General features: G+C 49.4%; 3 protein-coding genes across 3 annotated transcripts; all 3 read left to right on the top strand.

Annotated features, from left to right (window-relative positions):
- The first annotated feature begins 644 nt into the window (after positions 1–644).
- On the top strand, positions 645–2343 carry LOC101769741 (galactinol synthase 2). The gene is made up of 3 exons (XM_004984522.3): positions 645–1118; positions 1224–1547; positions 1636–2343. Exons 1-3 carry the CDS (start codon positions 789–791, stop codon positions 2002–2004), a joined length of 1023 nt encoding a protein of 340 aa, XP_004984579.1. The 5' UTR covers positions 645–788; the 3' UTR covers positions 2005–2343.
- Positions 2344–14391: 12048 nt separating this feature from the next.
- On the top strand, positions 14392–17082 carry LOC101769340 (ABC transporter I family member 20). The gene is made up of 7 exons (XM_004984521.4): positions 14392–14668; positions 14773–14906; positions 15045–15164; positions 16047–16142; positions 16232–16384; positions 16474–16551; positions 16630–17082. Exons 1-7 carry the CDS (start codon positions 14518–14520, stop codon positions 16867–16869), a joined length of 972 nt encoding a protein of 323 aa, XP_004984578.1. The 5' UTR covers positions 14392–14517; the 3' UTR covers positions 16870–17082.
- Positions 17083–17939: 857 nt separating this feature from the next.
- Positions 17940–20256, top strand: LOC101768930 (pentatricopeptide repeat-containing protein At1g56690, mitochondrial). Its single transcript, XM_004984520.3, has one exon. It carries the CDS (start codon positions 18057–18059, stop codon positions 20175–20177), a length of 2121 nt encoding a protein of 706 aa, XP_004984577.1. The 5' UTR covers positions 17940–18056; the 3' UTR covers positions 20178–20256.
- The last annotated feature ends 794 nt before the right edge of the window (positions 20257–21050 follow it).

Here is a 21050-nt window from a genome sequence, read left to right as displayed (position 1 = left end):
TCAGACTATATTCACAGAATGGATTACGTAACGATTATCGAGTATCTAGGTAAGGATATGCTTAATTATCGTGATACTCTGCACTTATTTGTTTCTCGTTTTCAAGTTCAGATGTCAATGAGATCTAAGGTGGGACGTCTCTGAAAACCAAATTAAAAGCGTTCCCTGATCCGACGACAAGGAATATACTAGTAATTAAATCCACAGATCAGGGAGCCAAGGTAAAAACGGATTATCCACAATAAAGTGTTGCCATATATATTATGCAATTAAAAGCAGGATCCCACGCCAAAAAAAGGACAGTGAAAGCAGGATCATGGAAGGATAATTAATTTACTAATCAACCACCCATTAGCGAGGGGAAATGGTAACGTTGAATAAACAAGGCCGCCCGGCCCACCACTCCAGAGAGCCCGAGGAACGAACGCCGTAAACAATTCTCCCCGTTTCTGGCGTCTTCCTCGTGGAATTCCGAAACTGCCCCACCGAGAAGGTTCCGTCCACGTCGTTGTGGCCGTCCGATCATTACACGACGAAACACGTACGCCTCAGATCCCACAGCCCCTATGCCCCGTGACCGACGCGGACGGGCGCCATTTCGCCCCCGGTTATCTATTTAAACCCTCGACCACCCGCTGCGAAAACCCCCAAGCCAAAGCTGAAGCAACTCAAGCAAGCAACAAGAGCTTAATCCACACACAAATCAACCACTGTCCACTAACCAGCCTCCAAATCCCACCAAACAGAGCTCGCTCGTAGCTCCCGAGAACCGAACCCTCTGCGACGAGATGGCTCCCGAGCTGGCCGGCAAGATGACCGCCAAGGCTGCCGCCGCCCCGGCGGTGAAGCCCACGACGAGGGCGTACGTGACGTTCCTGGCCGGCGACGGCGACTACTGGAAGGGCGTCGTGGGGTTAGCCAAGGGCCTGCGCAAGGTGGGCTCGGCGTACCCGCTGGTGGTGGCCGTGCTGCCCGACGTGCCGGAGTCCCACCGCCGCATCCTCGTCTCGCAGGGCTGCATCGTCCGCGAGATCGAGCCCGTGTACCCGCCCGAGAACCAGACGCAGTTCGCCATGGCCTACTACGTCATCAACTACTCCAAGCTCCGCATCTGGGAGGTAACTGACGAACTGATCCATGGACCACTTGGCCATTCTCGCGCTTAATTCTGCGATATAATGCTTTGCTCGATCGATCACTCACTTGACGCCGGCTTTGTGCAGTTCGTGGAGTACGAGAGGATGGTGTACCTGGACGCGGACATCCAGGTGTTTGAGAACATCGACGAGCTGTTCGAGCTTGAGAAGGGCAGCTTCTACGCGGTGATGGACTGCTTCTGCGAGAAGACGTGGAGCCACACCCCGCAGTACAAGATCGGCTACTGCCAGCAGTGCCCCGACAGGGTCGCGTGGCCGACCGCCGAGCTCGGCCCTCCGCCGGCGCTCTACTTCAACGCGGGCATGTTCGTGCACGAGCCCAGCATGGCCACCGCAAAGGCCCTGCTCGACACCCTCCGCGTGACTCCACCCACCCCCTTCGCAGAGCAGGTGAGCGATCAGCGCAGGCGCCGCTCATTAAGCTCCGCCAGTTACATGTGTGCTCATCACTGTTCTTTGGTCTCTTGTATTTTCGCAGGATTTCCTGAACATGTTCTTCAGGGAGCAGTACAAGCCGATCCCGAACGTGTACAACCTGGTGCTGGCCATGCTCTGGAGGCACCCCGAGAACGTGCAGCTGGAGAAGGTGAAGGTCGTGCACTACTGCGCGGCGGGGTCGAAGCCGTGGAGGTACACGGGCAAGGAGGCCAACATGGACAGGGAGGACATCAAGATGCTGGTGAATAAGTGGTGGAACATCTACAACGACGAGTCCCTGGACTTCAAGGGGCTGCCGGCCCTCCCCGCCGACGCCGACGAGGTGGAGGCCGTGGCCAAGAAGCCGATCCGCGCGGCGCTGGCGGAGGCCGGCACGATGAAGTACGTCACCGCGCCCTCGGCCGCGTGATTCCCGTGGGCCTTGGCTTCCCACCCACCGGTGGGCGGTGGCCGTGCTGTGGCTGGCGCGGTCATCACTTCAGAACATTACTATGAGATCTTTTATTTTCCATTTGTTTTTAATTAGGGTGCCTAATTTCCGCTCAGTTCAGTTCGCTGTTGAGTGTGAGCTTACTATACCATTCCAAGGTGTAAGTGTTGGTCAGGATTGAGCTTTGTGAATACGCCCTTTGGTCACAGCTTAGAGTATTTGTCCTGTACCGGGGGATTATCTGTATTTTGGTTGGTAAATTATGATATATAGTAGCAAGCCGCGAAATTATGGGCAATCTTTTCTGCTCTGTGATTCTGTCAGATCTGATGTCACTTGCATGTCTGGTGGTTGATGCTCCGTTGCTTCTTTTTTTTCCCCCTTTTCTTTTCCGGACCTTCGTTTTCCTCTGTTCTAATGGCGGGCCAGCTGCTCTGAAGTCCACTGCAGATGCGTGTGACGCACGGGCAATTTCTTTTGCGCTGAGAGTTCTCCCTGACGTTTCTGGATAGTTCTCACGTTGTTCTCGGATGCATGAATTGTGAGTGTGACGTAGCCTTGGCTACGGCATTATGCTACGGAGCAAGCAAAGTGCTCCGGCTAGACGCCCTTTGCGAGCATCCGATGGCCCCGCGGCAGAGGCCAGAGAGGCGCGCATATTTTTCTTGTTTGCGCGGCGGTCGTCGACGTCTCTCGCTCCGGCGGGAAGCGTAGAGCACGTGCGCGTTGCTTTAGGTAGGGCTGGTGGGCCGTGAGAGCAGCAGGACTGCAGGAGCATCAGGTGGGGCCCTGATTAAGTGCACGCACAGTAGCCTGGGCCCGTGACGATGTTGGTCACGACTCCGTGGGACCGTGCGTGTGGTGTGGAGAAAATAAAAGATCCTCCTTGCCCGCGCCTCTCGTGTATGTGCATGCAGGCGTAGCCGCGCAGGCGATGTTGACGTTACCGTTTGCTTCGTCGGGTGCCCAGCAAACCGAATTAAAATGGCGGATGAGATGATCGACTGCTGGCTGTGGGGGAATTCTTTTGCTGTAGTGGAGTAGGGGTGCTGATGATTTAAGCTTAACCTAAATCTACCGCACGGATTGTCAAGCGTGCAAGTTTTTCCTGTGGATCACGGAAGAAAGCGACCACATCAACCATTCAAAACTCCAACAGGAGCGGACTCGACGCATCAAATCGGCAGCGTACACGTGTCTCCACTCACTCGTTTACCTGGCGCGTTGGTAAGTGAAGTCCCTCGGTCAAGTGCCACCTCTGCCGATATTCTGGAATCCGGGAGGAGAGACAGGACCTGCGAACGGGGTAGGTCAGGAAGTCCGACATGAACGGATGACAAATTATCCAAACAGATTTGATCTCGGCGGCTCTGGTTGCAGCTGCCGCCTGCCATAGGCAAGTGTTTCGCCGTCCTTTCGGGTCTATCGTCCTCGTCCCTGCGGTCGCGCCATACCGACGTGCACACGTACGCGTCGTCGTCGACACTGCACGTACGCTGCGTGGTGTTCGCGGTGGTTTTGGCCTGCAGCGTGCGTCAGGATAAGGTCAAACAGGTCGGTGTGTGCGTACGCACCGCCCGGTGTACGTGCAGCGTGCTCGTGGCGCGCTCGTGCCGTGCCGTGGAGTCCTGGAGTTGAGCTACCACCGCCCGACGACACAGGCTCCGATCCCGGAGGATCGATTGAACAGCAGACACGTCCGTACGCAAGGCTGCAGAGAAGGGGCGCTGCCCGTGCGGAGGCCTCTCTCTCTCCCCGCTCGGCGGCACGTGATCGATGTGTGACATGGCGGGCATGCTACTGCATGCGCGGAGGCATGCGTCGCGGCGTCTAGGCAGGCGGATATTGGCCGGGGCCTCCGTCCTTTTCTCTCGCCGGACGCGCCATACCCGCGGGAGCACGCGGCAGCCACGCGGGCACCATGCACGGTGGCGGCTGCCACCCGGAAGCAAAGCGCTGGCCGGTGCGCGCGGCGGACACCTGATTGATGCTACTGGCTTCCTTATCCACCCGTGACCGGACATCGGCTCGTCGTCCTACTACAGCGTTCCAGCATGCTGTCGGAAGTCAACAGGACACGACGTTTTATTTTTGTATAAAGGAGCAGTACACGACGTTATTCGATTCACTCCCCAACAAACAGACGAACCGTTGCACACGCGTGCCCAGTGGGACTCCCTCCAAAATGAAACGAGCCGAGATCGTTCGGTTGCATCGTGACATTTCCGTCGGTTATCGCTACAATTGCACAGCAAAGATATTTTGCCGCTAGTAGCTATCGTTTAGGTAGCCTGTATGGCATCACCAACAGCGATCGGATAATAACACCGGACCTCACATAAGATCAGTGTTCTGGCAGGGGACACGCGATGAAAACAAATGACATGCTAACCACAGTACGTTAATGTTTGGCCCGAAAGGCGATTTTTCTTGAGAGGACAGGGATATGCAGTATATGCTGATTGCTAAGCGGTTGAGACAAGCCAATCCCAATTGGTGTCAGATTAAAGAAACACGTGCCAGTCCTAATCAAAGGACATATTTTGAAGGTTGCAACAGTTAATTAAGCTTCATTGCACACATGTTTCTGAAGTTAACTACCCGTTTGCGGTTTGATATGATTGATCTTGATGACGAACTATATTGCTCTATGGTTTAGGCGTTTAGCGGCAACTAGCCTATCAAAAGTTAATTGCCAGGGACGTTTGGGGTGGTACTCCATCGTAGTCCTAATCTTGAGAGGGTGTGTCTGCTGGACACGAGGCTAGCTTGTAGTGGCTGGACCAGAACACGGCACGAATGCTATCCAAGGACTAAGAAGGATTACTTGCGACTAATCACACAAATCATAGGACCACACTTTCATACTTTTCCCTTAGCAACGAACCTCGATCGCAAAAGGTCATTTGGACTTGTTATCGATCTGCACACGTTCTCTATTGTTAAGTATATACGGGCATACGGCTACAATATTTATGAATTGCTAGCGTATATACAGTATAACCTAGCAAGTAACCACTCTGCGACTCTGCGACATATTTATCAATGTGATGCGTCGATGGAATCGTTCTGGATCGGAGAGGACCTGGACTCGTACGTAGCACAGGGCCGTTGAGACTAGCCGAGAGTGACAGGGGTCAGGAATCAGGATGGCCATATATAATGTCGAGGATTGTTCACATTGACAAATCGACGTGCTGCACCGCACCGTTACTACGTGGAGAGGGAACGAAGAGATCCGTGTAGCTTGCGTGCACTGCATGCTGGGTTTCACGCTGAATGGATCAGCCTCTTGGCTTCATTGGATCCCGATGGAGTCGTTTTCACGATGCTTCGGCGACCGGCGCCGGCCACAGACGTAGCGGCCAAGCTGATTAGCCGATCGAGGCAACAATTTTTTTCCCCGCGTAAAAGTCTAGTACTCGCGATTTTCTTTTTTGGCCGGTGCTTAGACTTTTATGAGCTGACAGGGCCGTGCACGTGGTGGATTTGTCTTCGGTCGCCGTCGCCGGCCGGGCCAGTCCGGGACGGCGACACCGCGGAGCGTCCGTGGGCGTCGGCCGGGCGTGCGAATTGAACAACGGGGTTGATGGCACTTCGACGCGTACGTCGATCGATCGGTGGTCGGCGCCTGTGGTTGTACGTATTGGGAAATTAAATGGCGGCGTTTTACGTGCGACTGTGCTAACAGGCACCGTTGCCGTCCTTTTATACGCCGGTCGACTTGATCGAGCGGCTGCGCGGCAGGCACGCTCTGACGCATAGCCGCATGGGCATCGATCGCGCGCGGGGGCGCGTCACGCGTGCATGAAGACGTAGGGGGCGGGCTGTGACACCGATGGAAAACGGACCTTTAGTCTCAATTAGTAAGGGATAAATTTTCCAAAAATACATTCAGGATAAAGCAATCGAGATGCAAAAGGATCTTTAGTCTTGGGTCACTCAACCGGGACTAAAGATCCTGTTACGCTAGGCGCGGGACAGGCTCCTTTACTCCTGGTTGAATTTACCAACCGGGAGTAAAGGTCCCCTTTAGTCTTAGTTGGGTTTTCCAACCAGGACTAAAGTCCTGTTTGAAATTTCAGGCGCGCGCCATGCAGGTGCCTGTAATTTCATGCATGACGTACGTACCCCTTTAGTTAACCTTTAGTAGTTGAGACTTCTTTTATAATGAAAAATCTATTTAAACGAATCAAACTAGTATTTATACGATTACTATATATACAATTCTTACTATATATACACAATTCTTAGTGTACTATACAAATCTGAGTGTATTATAAAAATCAAACTATCTACGATCTTTCCGTCGAGGTGTTGCTCGGAGCGTCTAATTTTCGTCCATCGTAATAAAATTCTCCTTGTGGATTTACCACCTCGTCCACCGGGAATCCAATGAAACCTTCACATATTGCCGCTACTCTTTCCTTCTTCAATAGTCCCTCTTGAATATTAAACATCTATAATTTTGAAACATGTGAATTTTACACGAACAATTAAAGGAGGTAGAAAATAATTAACTATTTATAGTTTTATTTTACGTACTTTATAGTTGTGCAGCATTATCTTTTCCTTGGATCCTGCAAAACTGTACATGTGCTCATAGACATAGTAGCCACATAGATTATTCCCGGGTTCCTGTCTTAAGCACTCCAATGGGGAAAAAACAAGTTATGAAATATTCGTGCTATAGAATGTACAAAATATGCAGACTTCATACGTACTGGGAAGTCTATGTTCCATGTAAGTTTTTCTTTGAATGGACCTTTGTGTGTCCTGATAAATTCTCTCCATGCGCTGCGGATTAAAATAATGAACGATATAGTGTTAGGTGAAAATTTAGGAAACAAACTTTTGCATAGAGATAAAGGTCCAGAATTATTACAAGCCTAGCATGTCTTGCATGTCTTGGTACTCTACCGGATCTTTCCTCAACGAATCAAAGACAATAATGTGGTTTCTTTCAGGCTCAATTATAATGAGGATCCAGTGGTAGCTGCGTACATAAATGTTCATATATATTAGAGCTAACTAACATTAACCAGATAAGGAAAAGAAAATGAAAACATACGGTATACATACACTTACTTGAAGTTGTATGGAAGTAGTATGAAATCGTTGTAATTTTGTTTGTCTAGAAAATTGTATACTTCCACCAACGTTTTGTCTGGCGCATTTTGTATCTATTTTTGGTTAACTACGGATGGATCCATGAAGCCAACATGGAGTTTCGCTTCTAGTCGGCACATCTGAATTAGCATTCTACACAAAATGAAAGATGAAGTTAGTACGACGACGCACGCACAAAAAATAATGATATGAGCCAAAATTTACATGAAGATAAACGGACACTTACAGAACCCAGGCACTGATCAGAGAGACGTCCAGGGTATCATGATGGTACACTTCGTATATACCCTTGAATTCTAGCCATAGGACTTTCTCGCCTTCGCCGTAAAAATCTATTGGTTTACCTTAAGGCCGAACATCTCCCTCGAGTTGGCGAACAAGTTCAGGTACCATTGGTAGAATTCATACATCTTTGTTGATAGTTTCCGTACCAACTTAGGCCTTACCAAAGACTTGCCTAGCTCAAAGGTCCATTTTGGTTCAACCGGCGGTTTTTTTTCTTCGACCTATTTCTTGAAAATACCTTCGACCCTTTGCCTCTGCCTAGTGGTGTTCCAGTGCCCAAGTGCTTTTGCGGCGATCCTTGCAAGGTAGCCAAGTCGAAAAAGAGGACACGTATAGGCAGAGGTATTGGATGTGTTCCAACTTTCAATTTGAGCCTACGCTTCATCAGCGTCGGATCAACAAGATGGTGAGTAATCGATGTTGTTTGTTAAGTTTTTTACTGTCCTATGACATCCTGCATGTTTTTTTTATTTTGTAACTATTTCGTTTGTTGCAGACTCCTCCACCGCTCTATGATTTTGAGCAGTGGATTGACACTGAGATCAAGCCTGAGGATAAGGAGGAGATGCAGTACATGTTGCGTTGGGTGGCAGAGAACAAGGAGAGGATGGAGAAGAGGCTCAGAGAGGAGGCTGCAGAGAAGGAGCACAAGGAAGAGGAGGAAAGGAGGCGTCTTGCTGCAGAAAGGGAGGAGAGGGAGATGAAGCTTGAGCATGCACCCCGAGCGAAAGCAGCGATCGAGGAGAACCCCGATGCCCTGAGGAAGGGAAAGTGGCCTCATTGTACTCAGTAGGCTCTGTTATTGGCTAGTACTCCATTGTGTGCGGTTGGACCTATCGTTGTGTGTCCATGGTTTATTCATGAACAATGTTGTGTACTGTTGGACCTTTCATTGTGTTGTGCTTAGGTCATGTACTCCGTTATTTGCCGCACAATTTTCATTCGTAGTGACCAATTATTTTAATTGTGTGCTTTTAATTCTTAATTGGGAAATGTTTAGACTTGTATAGTGAACGCATGCGAACAATGAAAAGCATTTAACTTCTTATCTAGATAGAGCAATCCTCGCACATAAAGATAATCGTACACATCATAATCCTACAAATGATAAAAAATAACAAGTCGTCCTACGCACTAAATGCGTCCTCGCTTGAAACGAGGCTCGCCGTCACCACGACCACGCCTCGCTGCCAGCTGCGCTGCTCTGGTCTGCTGCCGGTCGTACGTCCAGGGCTCCGGCAGGTGAATGTCGTGAGTCGGACGTCCTCCCGCTCCCTCCGCAGGTGGTGTCACAAGGTACTGGGTCGCGCCCTGTGTAGGACCCTGTGGTGTCCCGAGGTACTAGGTCGCACCTTGTGTAGGACCTTGCGGGGCGTCTGCCAGCTGGGAGGGACCGAGCAGGTCAGGGTCCACTCTGAAAAGGTCATCGAACCAACCCTAGCCGCTGGACCTCGCTGCCTCATTGTGTGAGTCCTCCGAAACCCATCCCTGGTCTGTGTCGCCTGTTATAATCACAAAGGAAATGGTTTTGTTAGTTTCGTTGCGTACTTAAAATGGAGTATAAAAAATGTATGCATCACGCACCTGCTGGTCGTATCTTCGGTGCGGCTGAAGATGGATAAGAGGACCATGCAGATTGCATATGCGGGGCAGGTAGTGAGATGTTTCGCGAAACGACATGTCGAACGGTGGACGGACCTGCTGTGACGTGCCAAGATGGTGGTGGTGGTGGTGGTGGTGGTGGTAGTGTGGCATCGGATGTCCCGGCTGTTGACGGACGAACAGGCGGGTGAGAGGACATACCAGCCTGCTGAGTAGGAGCTGGAGAGGACGCACAGGGGTAGGGAGCTCGTGGTGGAACGAAGACGTCCCCATGCCTGCCACGACAGCTAACGGCATTGATAAACCTCCTGCAGACGTCTCTGGCCCTCGTAAGCAGCGAACGGTGCTAAAGAGAATTCAGCACATCGAAGTGCTCGATGCCGTACGTCAGCTGTTTGTCCAAGTCCCCAATAATGTCGAACTGTTGGGGAGCCAAAAAATTTGAAGTTAGTCAGACCAAATGATGCAAGTTTAGTAAGAACAAAAATTACAGTAGCTTACTGCGTAGTCGTAGTTGACGTCTCTCGCGCGAGGGTATGTTTGCGTGACTGCAGCGGTCTCCATCGGTGGCTCGGCCGGAACGAACAGGACCCGCGTCCTGTCCTCGGTAAGAACCAGCGAAGGTACGCTGCAAAAGTGTCTACGTCGTGTGCCCGGACCTCCTGGACCACCTCGTCTAGTGCGGTCGCCCACGGGACGACCCAGTGAACCATCCTCGGAGCCCATAGGACTCGAGGCCCACCACCACCACCACCCTGATGGCTAGCCCTAATGGAACCATTGTTACACGAGTTACATAAACGAAAAATTCTTAATGCAAGGGGAATAAAAATGCTGGATTGTACCTGTGAATGGAAGCCGGAACGGCTGACGTTACCGGAAGCGGGGAGTGCTGGTACAGCCCAAACTGCCTCATCACACGGTGAACCGCGTAGTCCTCGACGTGGATGTCGTAGACTACTGGACTCCTCGTCCTCCAGTACGTCATGTCCCGATAGCATAGCGAAGACAGGCCATACGGGGCACGAGCCTCCACCTCTTTGAAGCTGTAGGGTCTCCACCTCACGTCGGTGTCGACCAGAGCGTCGAACATACCGATGAAGTCCGGGTACGACTTCTTTATCTGCACCCCCGTCCAAACCACCTGCAACAAATATAATCAAAATTTCTCAGTTAGGACCTTAAAAATTCCAAAGTGTAATATGAATCGAAAAATAATAGTAGAAGAACCGTACCCTCCTCAGGAACCACAACGACCCGATTGTGGGCTTGTCGACATTGTCCTTGTCGAAACCCCTAGGGTGGGGGGACATGTCCACCCGAGGACACCCTATCGGGAACCGCTCGTAGGTCCAAAGCTGAAGCAGCAGCGGGCAGCCTAGGAAGATTGGCTCCGCTGAAGTCACCTTCACGCTGCCCGTGCAGAGACCCCTGTACGTGGCTGCCAGCACAGCTGAACCCCAGCTGTACTATGGAACCTCGGCGAGCGGGGCCTCCGCAATGGCCCTCACGTAAGGAAGAAGGTGCTTAGGCACCGAGTTCCCCTGTGATGTGCAGAAGAGGGTCCAGCAGAAGAGCCACAGCAGGTACGCCTCCAAGTGACGCGCTACTGTGGCCTCATTTGCATCCTCTCTCATATACTCGGCCTGCAAAATAATTTCAGACTTGTGTCAACAATAAGAAAAATTGACAAAAATTATTTGGACTTCCTGCTAATTAAATACTCACACTGAGCTGTTGGAGCCATGCCTTCGTCGGGCCGTGGGAGTTGCTGAAAGTGTGGTACTGCGGGGCACCGTCTACGCGGGGAACGTCCGCAAACCGACCTAGCAGCTTGTCGCGCCATGCAGGTGGGACGTCCATCGCGGCTACAGCGGCCCCTGCACAGGGAAGGTCCAGTAGCATCGAGACGTCCTCTAGTGTGGGGTTAACTCACCGATCGGGAGGTGGAAGGTGTACGTCTCCAGCCGCCACTGGTACAGCAGAGCTGCTAGCAGTGACATGTCGAACTGCAACCGTGTGACTCTCTCGCGGCCACGTCACGCTGACCAGTCGACCATGTCGCCCTCCACAAGCCTAGCCACAGGGAGATGGCCCACTGCACTCAACCTGTACCATGAAAAAAATTAGTTAGTTTAAACAAATTAATCGTTGAACTTAACACACAAGTATTACTAAGTATGATGTACCTCGGGATCCAACGTCGGTCGATCGGCATGGTCGCAAGTAGGATACAAGCTCGAAACGTGGCTAGGGTGGTACCAACTACGGCTGACTGGAACGACCTGTGCTGGCCGTCCAAGGCAGGGTCAAGCAACTCAGGGGTCTGGTACGCCTGTGCACCTGGGTGCGCCGCCATAACTGCAACACAAGTATTGAAAGAATAAGGAACTGAAACACGTAAAGGAAATATAACATTACATTATGTTACATTGCAAATAAACAACATACAAGTCATTTCAATAAACATTACATTACATTACAATACGATAAATATTACAATATGTTATGTCCTTGTCCACAACGACAAACATTACATTACATTACATTACGTTATGTCCCTGTTCTTGAATTGGCTGTGAAAGTTTGCACCCATATGCCTCATGCACCACCTACTCTTCAAGTCCAGCCATATCGACGCCCTGAAACGCTCTTGACTTCCGTTCTTTAGGTCGTCGATTGCTTGTATAATACCTTTGTGCCGATCATGAATGAGACAGACCTCCTCGACATCCAACACAATCATGTTCTTCACCCTCTCGAGGAACCAGTACCAGCTATCTCCAGACTCCTTCTACACAAAAGCGATCGCAAGCTGCAACACCTGATTGTTGCCATCGGTCCCAATAGCTATCAATATTGTCCCTTTGTATCTTCCAGTCAGAAATGTGCCATCAATGCAAATGACTGGTCGACAAAGCCGGAAAGCCTGAATGCAAAGACCCAACGCAAGGAATGACCACTGTACGACCTGTTTGCCTGGAAACTGAAGAACTGGATATGCTTTCAAGTCGTAGAAGTTTCCAGGATTTCTCTAACAAATGGTGTGCAACAAGGCAGGGAGGTTGTCGTAGGATGCTTTGAACGTACCCTACTTCATCTCAAGCGCTTTCTGCTTAGCACGGTAAGTTTTGTTGTAGCTAATTTTGTACTTGAACTTCTCCTCTATGGCACAGATAATGGACTTGAGCTCGAAGCTTGGATTCTCCACTATCTGAGGGTACATGTATTGAGCAACAAATTCAGCAGTGAGGTTGCGGTGTGTTCCTTCCAATTCAGCCAGCAAGCATTGGTGCTCAACCACTTTAGTCACCTCCTACTAATCCTTCCATTTGCCCTTGTATGCATGCACCCTGAATGGGCAATCATTTCGCACACACCGGTCATCATACACCTTCAGACTGCTCTTTTCCACCCTGAACAAACGCTCCAAACACGAAGTGGACCATCTCTTAATAGCCTACTTCACTTCATCCCCACTTTGGTACACAGCCCCCACGCATACCTCATTCTCTCTGTACTCCCAAGGAATATTTTTCCCAACATTGACCTGTAGGGCGGAAGGCTCGTAATTTGACCAATTTCACGGTACAGGATAATCGTCTTACTCATCGGACGAGTCCTCATCCACGGCACCATTGGCCTCCCCTCTTTCCATCTCCATCTGCTCTACTAACTCAGGAATTTCTTCCCCTTCATCAGCCTCTCCATTTGGTTCCCGAGATGCTACATCATGTTCTACATCTCCACCTTCTTGTTCTTCGTAATCAAGTTCTTCATTTCCACCCGCATTACTCAGCATATCTTCTTCCGCTTCCACTTCATCACCCCCGACTTGTTCTTCAATATGAGTGCTATGTCCACCCTTCATGAAAAATTGGACATACCATATGATTGGTAAACCTCTTCTCATGCAACCATTTATGTAAGCCCGATAGTTCGGAGTTCCTTCAAGCGGAACCAACTCCCAAAAGTTTATGTCGGGCCGTCTTTTCACTACAACCCTCACAGACACATCCGCTTGATCTCTGTCAACACCTAAGTCCCTACAAAGCCACTTGCATATGTCCTCCCAAGTTCTCTCTCTTGCTCTTAGAACACACTTGGTGAAACAGGGAAATCCACTTAAATCTACCCCTTCTGGACCATATCTAACCTTTCCCGGCCCATAGTACACTTGAATATTGACACTATCCGACATGCCTGGCAACATACATGAAACAGGCAGTCCAAATTAATCTCACCACTATGCATAAGTTAACTACAATAACGAGCTCAATTGAATAAACAAACAACTGTGTAACACTAAACCAAGCTTACTAACTAACTTTATCATAGGCATGCACCACAACAAATAAATCTAATAATGTTATCGAAAAATTATATTGTAATACCTAACCAAAAAATCATAATTTACTAACTACATTTATCACAGTGATTTACCAGAACAAACAAATCTAATATTGTTACCGAAAAACTATATTCGAATACCTAACCAAAAAATCATAATTTACTAACTAGGTTTATCATAGTCATTTACCAGAATAAACAAATCTAATATTGTTACCTAAAAACTACAATGTAATAACTAACCAAAATATCAGAATTTACTAACTACATTTATCATATGCATTTACCATACCAAATAAATCTAATAATGCTGACTCTATTATACTGTATAAGCTAAATCAGTTATACTAACTAAGCTACATTTTCCTATATCTAAATACAGCTAAAAGTTTTTAGTCTAAATCTAGATCCACTGTTATTCCTAAATCTAGATCTACTAATATTTCTAAATCTCAGATCCACTAATATTTCTAAATTTAGATCTAAACTAAACTAAACTATACTATACTATACTTAACTAAACTACGAGATTAAAAAGATTTTTTACCTAAGAAAGACGAAAAAAATTCCTTCCCCCTTCCCCCTCCTCCTCCTCCTCTCTTCCCTCCTCCTCCTCCTTCTTTATTTCTTTTTTTCTTCCCTCCTCCTCCTCTCCTCTCTTTCTTTTTTTTTCTTCCCTCCTTTCCTCTTTCTCTTCTCTGGCTCGCTGCTTGGTGCTCGCACTGGTGCGGGAAAGGGGAGGGGCGGGCGGCTTTTATAGAGGGCGATTGTCGCCGGCCCAGGCGACGGAAAGAGTATTATCGCCGCCTGGGCCGGCGACGGTGCCTCGAATCGCGCGCGACAGTTACGGCGCCTACTGATCGTTGGACGGGAGGGCCTTACCGCCGGCTGAGATTGGCAATTTTTTCATCCGACTATATATTTCTGCAAAATCGAAAAAAAATATATAAAAATAAAAAAATTCCACGTCTAACACTGGCCAGCCACCAACCGCGGCCCAACTACCGCCTACCCCTTCACTTCCTCGGCCCGCCACAACGCTCGTTTCGCTCCTCTCTCTCCACGACCACCGACGAAATCATCCCCTGCTCCTCCGGCCACCGCGGCGAGCGGCCCCCAGACCCGATGGCGCCAACGGTGGAGATCAGCCACCTCTCCTTCACCTACCCGGGCATCGACGGCCGCCCGCCGCCCGGCGCGCCGCCGCTTATCGAGGACGTCTGCTTCTCCCTCGACGCCGGCCAACGATGCCTTCTCCTCGGCTCCAACGGCGCAGGTAACCCCCCACCACTCGCCTTTCCGACCTTCCTTCTCCTTCGTTTCTCTCGGCCGTTCTGGTGTTGATTGGGCGCGGCGGCGGCTTCGTTGTCCGTGTGGTAGGCAAGACGACGATACTGAAGATACTGGGCGGGAAGCACATGGTGGATCCGAGCATGGTGCGGGTCCTGGGCAGGTCCGCTTTCCACGACACGGCGCTCACCTCCTCCGGCGACCTCTGCTACCTCGGCGGCGAGGTGAGCTAGCGGTTTGAGAAATCCATCTCCCTTTGTTCGCTCTCCTGCTTCAATTTCAGTCCTGGATATGTAATGGGCGTGCCCAATTTTGCCGTCAGATTTTCCATTGAATCTAACCTGTGTCGAATTGTGGTGCAGTGGAGACGCGACGTGGCTTTTGCCGGCTACCAGGTGAATATTCAGATGGATATATCGGCGGAGAAGATGATTTTCGGTGTTGCTGGTGTTGATCCAAAGAGGAGAGATGAGCTTATCAAGGCAGGTTAACTCTCAAAACGTGTAAAACATTAGCAGATTATATCCCCATTTTTTCTCATGGAGCAGTGCCCTGTGCCCATGTCATTTTCTGATACAATTTTTAGAAAACTGTACTTTCATACTTCTAGCTTGATAAGTTTTGTACAGATGTACAGTTTTATGCTAATGCCGATTTGTTCTAGTTATTGACTTGCTCATTACCTAATAGAATTTATGTTTATTCAGTCTAAAATGTGCCATGTGTAGAATGGTTTGCCATGTGGGAATAAAATTCTGTTGTTCTGAACCTAGTGCGCCCTCATCTTTTCCCTGTAATTGGGAATACCTCGACTCTCATTGTCAGAATATGGTCACATTTTCTCACTGGTCATCACATACTGGAACACAATATATTTTTGCTATTTGTGTATTGGTTTGCTTCTCAAATGCTTGCCATTTTGGGTTCGACACTTATGTTTTTTCTCTCAAATAGGTACGAATAAGCACCAATCCATTCATACTTCTGATGTAGTTGCAGGCTTGGATTGGAAACACCCAGTTGCAAATGCAAACTCTGTCATTTTGCCCTGGGAAACCAACAGAAAAGATCTTAATATTCATGTTACCTTTGCCTATGTAAACCTATGGGTACAACTCTTAACTTAGGTAAGCTGAACATACTTGAGTGTTAAGACTAAATGGCATTGCACTTCAATTTCGTTGATAATGAGGTGAGATTGGTGTCTTAATAGATTTTGGATATGCTTAGTTTGCAATTCTTGACTTGTTTGGAGGACCTGTTCATTCATAATTCAATAAACCTAAACTTTAGCGAAGTCAATTGTGTCCTTGGTCTGCAATAAAGGCCTTGTTTTGTTCATCTTCCTTACTGTCATGTTTCAGATTTTAGACATCGACCTTGCCTGGCGCATGCACAAGGCATCAGATGGTCAGAGGAGACGAGTCCAGATTTGCATGGGACTTCTCAAGCCATTCAAGGTTTGCTTTCCTTTCCCATTTCATCAAAGGGATTGACCATGTTGTCATCCACACCATGAGATTTAATAAATGAAAAAAACGCAATGTAGGTTCTCCTTCTTGATGAGATCACAGTTGACCTAGATGTATTGGCAAGATCAAATCTGTTAACATATCTTAAGAAGGAATGCGAGGAAAGAGGTGCAACAATCATCTATGCCACACATATTTTTGATGGTCTTGATGATTGGCCAACACACATTGTAAGCTCCCTTGTATCTCATTCTTTATAAGCACAAGTAATTCTTGTGGAGTTATGGACATAATGATAATTATTGTTGTTGTATTTCAGATTTACATTGCTCATGGAAAGCTGCAGTTAGCACTGCCTTTGGAAAAGGTGAAAGAAATGAGCCAGTTATCTCTCATGGTAAGTAGCATCCGCCCATACGAAGCAGTATGTTTCAGCATAACATGGTCATTCATCAGATTTGCGTTTGCATTTCAGAGAACTGTGGAGAGTTGGTTGAGGAAAGAAAGAGACGAGGACAGGAGGAGGAGAAAGGAGCGAAAGGAGAAAGGGCTCCCGGAATTCGACAAAGTTGTTGAGGGTAGCCGGGTTATAGGTGATCCAGCAAAGAGCGCTGCCAGAGTCGTAAACAACGGTTGGGCAGCAGGACGGCTCACCTCAACAATCGCAGGAGAGGAGAACTTCGTTTTCAGCTCTAACAGCGTTCTTAGACAATGATATTGTTTTGTAATTTGCTCTTTGTTTATTTAAAATGGTGAATAACAGTCTTGTAGATCCAATAGATACACCATGGGAGCTTTGGCACTTACAACGAAATTTCTGGCAGTAAAGGATAATGATGTTTTCTTGGTACTTGGATTTGCACATTTGCACTTCTGTATGTGTATGTAACAGCATATAGTTCGATTCCACAATACTGCGTGCCCAAAATTTTTGAGTTCATAATTTAGAGGATACATGTTATTTTTTATTTTACTTTCACCGAATTAATTTGCAATCTATTTGTTCTTTACCACCAGTATAAAGGTGGTTCTTCAACTTCAAAAGTACAGAAGCATGTCTCTTAGGCGTGTGTTTAGTTTGAGAGTTCAACTGGGTTGGAACGGATTTGACCCACGTGGACCTGCGTTTGGTTGAAAAACGAAGTGAGTTGGGTCCGTCCTTAAGGGGAATATTCCCCTTATGGGTCGAGTGCGTCCGCCCAAAATGAGTGGACGCATCTAACCGTGTTGCTCCGTTTCGTCTGAGCAGGCGCAGGCGCAGGTGTGCGCCCCTGTCTCCGACACGGCGCACGGCGGCGGTCCGGCTCGGGGAAGGCCGCGCGGGTGGTCCGACGCCGAGGGTGGCCGGCACGGAGAAGGCTGGCGTAGGATAGGCCGGCGCAGGGAAGGCCGACGGCATGGAGGAGTGGACGGCGCCGGGGAGGTCGGCGCAAGGGAGGTCGACGCGGGGGAAGGCTGGTGGTGGGGAGGAGCAGGCGGTGTCGAGTAGCAGCCGTTCGATGGAGGAGCAGAGGTGAGTGGAGGGTGGATGAAGAAGATAAGGTGAGGTAAAAAAAGAAAGAGGATGATATATGCGCCCCGCAGCTGAAGGTGGGATCCGTTGCTAACAGTGTTAAAATGGCATCCATCCCATCACTCTCAACCCCCTCAACAAAAAAAGACCGGAACGAACCCACCCCTCTCATCAAATACAAGATGGGTTGAACCCAACACACAAAAGTGAAATGAACCCAACCCGTTCCATCTTATCGAAAACCAAACACATGCTAAGTTAATCCCACAATAACCAAAACCAAACATGCTAAATTAATCCCACAATCACCCTCATCGTCAATTCTACGAGGCAAGGCATCCGTCGGTAAAGGCCGACTTCCTGGTGCTCGTCCCTGTCGCCCACCCGACATGCGCCTCCCGCCCGTCCGCTTCCTGCCGTCGAGCGCGGCGCCGGCCGTGGTGGATGCGAACGCGCGCATCGCCCGGCTGGCGCGCGCGGGGAACATGGAGGGCGCCCGCGCCGCGTTCGAGGCCATGCCTCTCCGCACCACCGCCTCCTACAACGCCCTCCTCGCCGGCTATTTCCGCAACAACCTCCCCGACGCCGCGCTCCGAGTCTTCCACCGCATGCCCTCGCGGGACCTCGCCTCCTACAACGCGCTCATCTCCGGGCTCTCCCTGCGCCACCACACTTTGCCCGACGCCGCCGCGGCGCTCGCCACCATCCCCTACCCGCCCTCGGTCGTCTCCTTCACATCCCTCCTGCGCGGGTACGTGCGCCACGGCCTCCTAGCTGACGCCATCCGGCTGTTCCGACAGATGCCGGAGCGCAACCACATAACCTACACGGTGTTGCTTGGTGGCTTCCTCGACGCCGGCCGTGTCGACGAGGCCCGCGAGCTGTTTGATGAATTGCCTGCGAAGGATGTTGTTGCGTGGACTGCCATGCTATCTGGGTACTGCCAGGCTGGCCGGATTGCTGAGGCTCGCGCTCTGTTTGATGAAATGCCAAAGAGGAACGTTGTGTCATGGACTGCCATGGTCTCCGGCTACGCTCAGAATGGGCAGGTGAACCTTGCTCGGAAGCTGTTCGAGGTGATGCCTGAGCGCAATGAGGTGTCGTGGACTGCAATGCTATTTGGGTATATACAGGCTGGGCGTGTAGAGGATGCTGAGGAGCTGTTTAATGCAATGCCGGAGCACCCATTGCCAGCCTGCAATGCAATGATAGTTGGGTTTGGGCAGCGGGGGATGGTGGATGCTGCCAAGGCAGTCTTTGATAGGATGTGCGAGAGGGATGATGGAACATGGAGTGCAATCATCAAAGCATATGAGCAGAATGAATTCTTGATGGAGGCATTGTCTACCTTCCGCAAGATGTTGCATGATGGCATTCGCCCAAACTACCCATCAGTCATCAGCATCCTCATGGTATGTGCAGCCCTGGCTGTTCTTGATTATGGGAGGGAGGTGCATGCTGCAATGCTGAGGTGTTCCTTTGACAAGGATGTCTTTGCTGTGTCAGCATTAATCACCATGTACATCAAATGTGGGCATTTGGATAAGGCCAAGAAGGTTTTCAACATGTTCGAGCACAAAGATGTTGTGATGTGGAACTCGATGATAACTGGTTATGCCCAACATGGGTTGGGGGAGGAAGCACTCCACATATTTAATGATATGAGGTTGGCTGGAATGCTGCCTGATGGAATTACGTACATTGGGGCCCTTACAGCATGTAGTTACACAGGAAAAGTTAAAGAGGGGAGGGATATTTTTAATTCTATGGATACAAATTCTGCTGTCAGACCTGGAGCAGAGCATTATTCTTGCATGGTTGATTTGCTTGGTCGAGCAGGACTTTTGGAGGAAGCACTGGATTTGATTAAGACCATGCCAGTTGAACCAGATGCCGTCATCTGGGGAGCTCTGATGGGGGCCTGTAGAATGCACAAGAATGCTGAGATTGCTGAGGTTGCTGCTAAGAAGCTCTTAGAGCTAGAGCCTGGAAATGCTGGGCCATATGTCTTGCTCTCTCACATTTATACATCCACTGGGAGGTGGGAAGATGCTTCTGAGATGCGAAAATTCATTAGCTCAAGGCATTTGAACAAGTCTCCTGGCTGTAGTTGGATAGAATACGACAAAAGGGTGCATCTCTTCACATCCGGTGAAGTGTCAGCACATCCTGAGCATTCTATTATCCTTAAAATGCTGGAGAAGTTAGATGTATTGCTGATGGAATCTGGATACTCAGCTGATGGGAGCTTCGTGCTTCATGATGTAGACGAGGAGCAAAAAACTCATAGCTTGCGGTATCACAGTGAGAGGCAGGCTGTGGCATATGGACTATTGAAAGTTCCGGAAGGAATGCCCATTCGTGTCATGAAGAACCTCAGGGTTTGTGGTGATTGCCACTCTGCGATAAAATTGATTGCAAAGATAACTTCTCGGGAAATCATACTGAGAGATGCAAATAGATTCCATCACTTCAAAGATGGGTTTTGCTCATGCAGGGACTATTGGTGAGGTGAATGATGCAGTATATTTTTTTGCTCCACATCGACTCTTTGATGATCCTTTCATAAGTTAAGTCTCGGTATATTAAGACGCTCTCCATCGGTCTTCCAAAGCATAAATTAAATTGGCGATAAATGCTTCCGTTTTTAGATAATGATAATTGAGGGACAAGGGTATCAACGGGTCTCCACCGACCAGGATACTGGTCGGTCCTAACAAGTGGGCTCGCTCGACCGCCCTGCGGGCTAAGACATGAAGACACGTGGAGCGCAAGCTAAAAGACCGAGCGAATCAATTCAGCTCGGATATCACATGATACTTGTTATAAACCGACTCAGATTGCTTTCCACATAACAACCGACTAGGATTATATCTCCGATTATAACTCTAGGTTGTCAGCCTATATAAGGCGGCTAGGGGTGCCCCCGATGGTAACGCAACTCAAGTAATCCCACCTCACGTTAACTCTTCGCACCTGCGATCAGCAATACAATCCACCAGAACACATGATGTAGGGTATTACTCTTAGGAGTCCCGAACCTATCTAAACCTTGCGCCCCTGTGTTACCATTCGAGTTCTTGGTCTTACGATCTTCCCCGCCTACAAATCTACCACCTGGGTAACCCCTTGGTGGACTGCCAGTCACTAAATCCGACAGTTGGCGTGCTAGGTAGGGGTGATCGTGAGATCCTCCCCAGCGAGCTTGATGGCATCCCGCCCCAGCGTCATCTTTCCGGAAAGTATGAAGGAATCCTTCGCCAACCCGATCCAGCTCCGCTTTGGGAGCATGCCGGTGGACTCCGACTCTACCGCCTCCATCACCGACTCGGTCTTCGCCGCCAGCTCGGCATCCGTTGGATCTGCGTCAACGGAGCAAGACT

The sequence above is a fragment of the Setaria italica genome, chromosome IX, assembly GCF_000263155.2.
Source record: "Setaria italica strain Yugu1 chromosome IX, Setaria_italica_v2.0, whole genome shotgun sequence".
In the NCBI taxonomy this organism is placed as follows: domain Eukaryota; kingdom Viridiplantae; phylum Streptophyta; class Magnoliopsida; order Poales; family Poaceae; genus Setaria; species Setaria italica.
The sequence above is the reverse complement of the archived record's forward strand: the minus strand, read 5'-3'. Positions and strand labels throughout refer to the sequence as shown.

Bases quoted from the DNA above. Each gene is read 5' to 3' on its own strand.
- LOC101769741 (XM_004984522.3), top strand. From the start codon at position 789: ATGGCTCCCGAGCTGGCCGGCAAGATGACCGCCAAGGCTGCCGCCGCC. The intron at 1,119-1,223 runs GTAACTGACGAA...GGCTTTGTGCAG, and splicing joins CCAAGCTCCGCATCTGGGAG to TTCGTGGAGTACGAGAGGAT. The intron at 1,548-1,635 runs GTGAGCGATCAG...GTATTTTCGCAG, and splicing joins CCACCCCCTTCGCAGAGCAG to GATTTCCTGAACATGTTCTT.
- LOC101769340 (XM_004984521.4), top strand. From the start codon at position 14,518: ATGGCGCCAACGGTGGAGATCAGCCACCTCTCCTTCACCTACCCGGGC. The intron at 15,165-16,046 runs GCAGGTTAACTC...GTCATGTTTCAG, and splicing joins GGAGAGATGAGCTTATCAAG to ATTTTAGACATCGACCTTGC. The intron at 16,385-16,473 runs GTAAGCTCCCTT...GTTGTATTTCAG, and splicing joins ATGATTGGCCAACACACATT to ATTTACATTGCTCATGGAAA.
- LOC101768930 (XM_004984520.3), top strand. From the start codon at position 18,057: ATGCGCCTCCCGCCCGTCCGCTTCCTGCCGTCGAGCGCGGCGCCGGCC.